General features: G+C 35.9%; 1 protein-coding gene and 1 pseudogene across 1 annotated transcript; one reads left to right on the top strand and one right to left on the bottom strand.

Annotated features, from left to right (window-relative positions):
• Window positions 1–496: 496 nt before the first annotated feature.
• Window positions 497–634, bottom strand: LOC102831611 (thymosin beta-15A-like). The gene has a single exon (XM_006864517.1). It carries the CDS (start codon window positions 632–634, stop codon window positions 497–499), a length of 138 nt encoding a protein of 45 aa, XP_006864579.1.
• Window positions 635–3217: 2583 nt separating this feature from the next.
• Window positions 3218–3436, top strand: LOC102831992 (annotated as a pseudogene).
• Window positions 3437–4294: the final 858 nt, after the last annotated feature.

The following is a 4294-nucleotide window of genomic DNA, read 5'->3' on the forward strand; positions in this document are numbered from 1 at the left end:
TTCTGATATTCTCTGCTTTCAGCCAAGATCCATCGGACATCAGCATTGATACCTCTCATTCCATGGCCTCTTCTGAATCCAGCTTGAACCTCTGGAAGTTCTCTGTCAATGTATGATTGTAGCCGTTTCTATATTACCTTTAGCAAAACTTTAGTCTCTTGAGATATCAAAGAGATTGTCTGATGATTCCCACACTGTGTTGGGTCACCTCTCTTTGGAATGGGCACAAATATGGGTCTCTTCCAATCAGTCGGCCAGATAATTGTCTTCCAAATTACTTGGTAGAGATGAGTGAGTGCCTCCTGTGACTCTCACTTTCTTGAAAGATTTCAAAATTTATTCCATTAATTCCTGGTGCTTATTCTTTGCTAATTCCTTCAATGACATTAGAAGATGCCTAAAATCTCAACAAACCCATAGGTTTTCCAAAATCAAGAGTATTAAATCAAGATACTCATGCAATGTTTAGATTTGCTCTTGGGAGGAGATCCTCATTTTATGATGTTTGAACACATTCTTTCCCTTTCTGGATCGCTTCCTTCAAGGGAGAGTATATTTTTACTTCAATACTAGTTTTCCTCAGGTTTGGCCTGTCAAGCATCTCAACTGTGGACAAATCTAGCTTATCACTCATTTTGCCTAAAGACTTGAAGATTCAATAAGGCCAACCCTTGGACTGATACTGCCTCTTATTCTGGGCTAAATTTGATAAAAAGTATTTTTGAACACAGTATTGTACACATTACTAAAATGTTCATGCCTTATCTATATCAACCTATTCAAGCCTCTCTATTTTCTAATTGAATCCAGACTGGAAGTTATCCTGGCCTTCTTTATAAAGGATTAGATTGATGCTACCCCAAACAAATTGCCAAGGGCTGCCAAAATAACAAACAGATCTTTGTTGAAAGAAGTGTAGCCAGAGTGCTCCTTGGAGGCAAGGATAGCCAGACTTCGTCTCTCATACTTCTAACATATTGTCAGAAGGGACCAATCACTGCAGAAATATGTCATGTTTGGTAGGGTGGAGGGTCAGAGAAAAAGCGAAACACCCCCAGCTAGATGGACTGGCAAAATGGCAACATCAATGGGCTCAAATGTGGCAATAATTGTGAGGTTGACCCAGGACCAGGCAGTGTTTCATTCTGTTGTGCATAGGGTTGCTATGAGTTGGTACTGAATCGATGGCACTTACCAAGAACAACCCCAAACAACTACGTGTTATGATGGAAGTGTACTATATTTGAACTGTCCATTATCTAAGTCATTAACAAATATATGGCTACTGAGCACTTGAAACGTAACTAGTGTGAATGAGGATCTTCATTTAAATTTTTATTTATTTTAATTAACATATATTGTCACATGTGTTTACGATGTTAAGCAGACATTAGGGTGAGTAAGGTAAAAGGGTGATGAAATCTCAGGGGTAATCAACCATTATCTGCTGGCTTCAGAAATAACTGCATGTGAACGAATACAGTGGGGATCTATTACCAGAGGGGTTGATGCTCCATCTTTTTCCTTCAACTTGTGTGCCATTGAGACAGTGCCAATTCATAACAACCCTGCTGTATAGTGTTTTTGAAGAGTGTTTAGTGGGTTAGTAGTCCAAATCCGGTACTTCTCCTACAGGGCCATACCAGAACTCCTTCAATTGGTGTACTTTCAAAATCTTTCAAATTATGATAGATTCATTTCTATACCTGGTCAGAAAATGACATGATTCTTTTCATTAGATTAGGTGAAGTTCAGCAAACTAGGGGACTATGTATTGGAAAGCAAAAGTATTGACTGAGGAAACAACAGATGCCATGTATATTATAGACATTAGTTTCTTTATCTGTAAAATGTAGTGTTTGTTTCAAAAACCGTTTTGTCCCTTCTGACTGTAAAACATAATGAGTATTAGGATATGATTATAGAATCAATTTTCTTCCCTCTCTCATACTCATACTCTTTAACTGTACTTTATTTTTGTCCCCAACCTTTATTCCTGAAGAAGCTCTGAGCATAATATAATTTTGTTATTCATTCATGTTCATTTATTCTTTCAACAAATACTTACTGGTAAGCTCTATTTGCCTAATATTTTGTAATATGCTGATCATACAAATTTGAAGAACATAATAAAGACTATGAAGAGCTTTTTAAAGCAGTCCTGGGTGGTGAAAATAGCTCTAATTGGTAACTGAAAGACTGGTGGTTTGTGTCCACTGAGAGACACCTTGGATGGAAGACTTGGCAATCTACTACTGGAAAAAGTGTCATTGAAAACAGTATGGAGTACAGTTCCATTCTGATATACATGGGATTGCCATGAGTCATATATGATATGACAGAAACAGACTTGGTTATTTTGGCTGCTGGGTACATAGGAACACATTGAAAGAACAATTTTCCTGAACTTAGAGGAAGGGGTTTTTAAGAAGACTCCTGAGGAAGTTAAGTTTAAAGATGAATTTCTTAAGTAGGATTTGGAAGGAAGAATGTACTGTCATTTATTAAAAGGAATGGATATTAGAGAAAACACAGGTTTTGGGGAGAAAGATAATATTTTGTTTTATAGATGTTATTTTCTAGGTATATGTTGGAGATATCTATTAAGAGAGAGAAAAAAACAGCAAATAGTGCTAATGCCCTTAAATTGTGGATAATCCAGTATAAAAGTACTGGTGTGGCACTGTAGGATACCATTGAACCGAGAAATCTGTTTGAAACACAGAGTAGGTGTTTCAAACCCACTGGCTGCTTCTCAGAAACTCTATACAGGGTCTCTGTAAGTCAGAACCAATGGCACTTAACAAAAACAACTAAAAACTAAATAACTAAATATCAACAACTAAATAAGATTTTCAAAACAATGTACGTATGCAAGAAAACTATCATGAGGAAAATGATCATAAGTTGTCATTGAATATAAAATTGTAAGGTGCTTCCCTTCACTGATACAAACATGTTGAGTCCATAACTCTGGTGATATATAACAACGTTCCACTGTTTTTCATAAGGGTTTCAGTGGCTAAATATTTAGAAGTAGTGCACCTCTCCTTCTTCCAAGTCACTGGGAAGTTAGTACACACTAATGACTGAATATCAAAAGAGTTGTGGGATGACATCAAAACATTATACAGGAAGAAAACAAAAGTTCATTAAGAAGCTTTTTTCCACCCTGGGCCAGGAAGGGTGATGTGGCTGGGGCTTCGCCGGCCTCACTATGTCTGCCATTTTCAATTTTTAGAGTCTGTTGACTGTAATCTTGCTGCTTATATGTACCTGTGCTTATATCCGATCCTTGACATCCAGTGTCCTGGACAGAAATAAAACTGGATTGTTGGGTATATTTTGGAAGTGTGCCAGAATTGGTGAACAGAAGAGTCCTTATTTTGCAGTATGCTGCATAGTGATGGCCTTCAGGATCCTGTTCATACAGTAGCTTGGGAAAACTCCATAATTTAATTGTCATCAGATTTCAATATGGAAAAGGACTTATCTGGAGAAAATAATGGAAAGAATGGTTAACCCTTTTATCTTTGAACATTGAGTGATACACATTTCCAGCTGCTGTGCTCCAATTTTGTTATTGGACCAATGTTCTCTATAAATCATCAAGATGTAACCATTTAATACTCAATGAGTTTAATATGTCAATATGTCTGTAACAATCAACCTCAGTATTGTCACTACAATAGTACATTCCGCCAGTGTCGTTCTGTTGTATCAGATACCAAATTTTAGTGAGATATCTTTTGGGTGTATATATATAATACAAAACAAAATTGGTAATTATTACTCAAATTCTTTTCACTGTGATTTGGAAATGATAAATCTCTATAGAATGAGACCCTTTTTTTTTTAAGACTACCTTTTTTTTTAATGGGGGAAAAATGGCTCAATGTATGGTGGTAAGGATTGCATTCATATTTTACAAAGCTTGCTTTTCCACTGGCCACACCATTTTGAATGAACGTTAACAAGAGTACCTTGACCCTTAGGAAACTCTGTAGTTTATTATAGACATTTTTGCTATTTAAAGTAAGACTATGCGTTTCTTAAGAATGGAAATAAATGAGATGTGTCTTCAGAGTATTATTAGGAAAATGTTCATATTTAACATAACTTTAGACTAGTTGACTATATAGTAGCCTCTGAAACCTCTGGTCAAGTATAGATAAATGTCTTGATTACACAGATTTACCAGCTAATCATCTGTCTCTGAATAAGAATCTCCTTTCTTAGAATAAAAAGAACAAAACAGAACAATTATATATATATATAAAAAGTTCATTAAGAA

This window comes from Chrysochloris asiatica, unplaced genomic scaffold (assembly GCF_000296735.1).
Source record: "Chrysochloris asiatica unplaced genomic scaffold, ChrAsi1.0 scaffold00066, whole genome shotgun sequence".
In the NCBI taxonomy this organism is placed as follows: Eukaryota; Metazoa; Chordata; class Mammalia; order Afrosoricida; family Chrysochloridae; genus Chrysochloris; species Chrysochloris asiatica.

What these genes read in the sequence shown, in the direction of transcription:
- LOC102831611 (XM_006864517.1), bottom strand. Translation starts at nt 634, where the DNA reads ATGAGTGATAAGCTAGATTTGTCCACAGTTGAGATGCTTGACAGGCCA.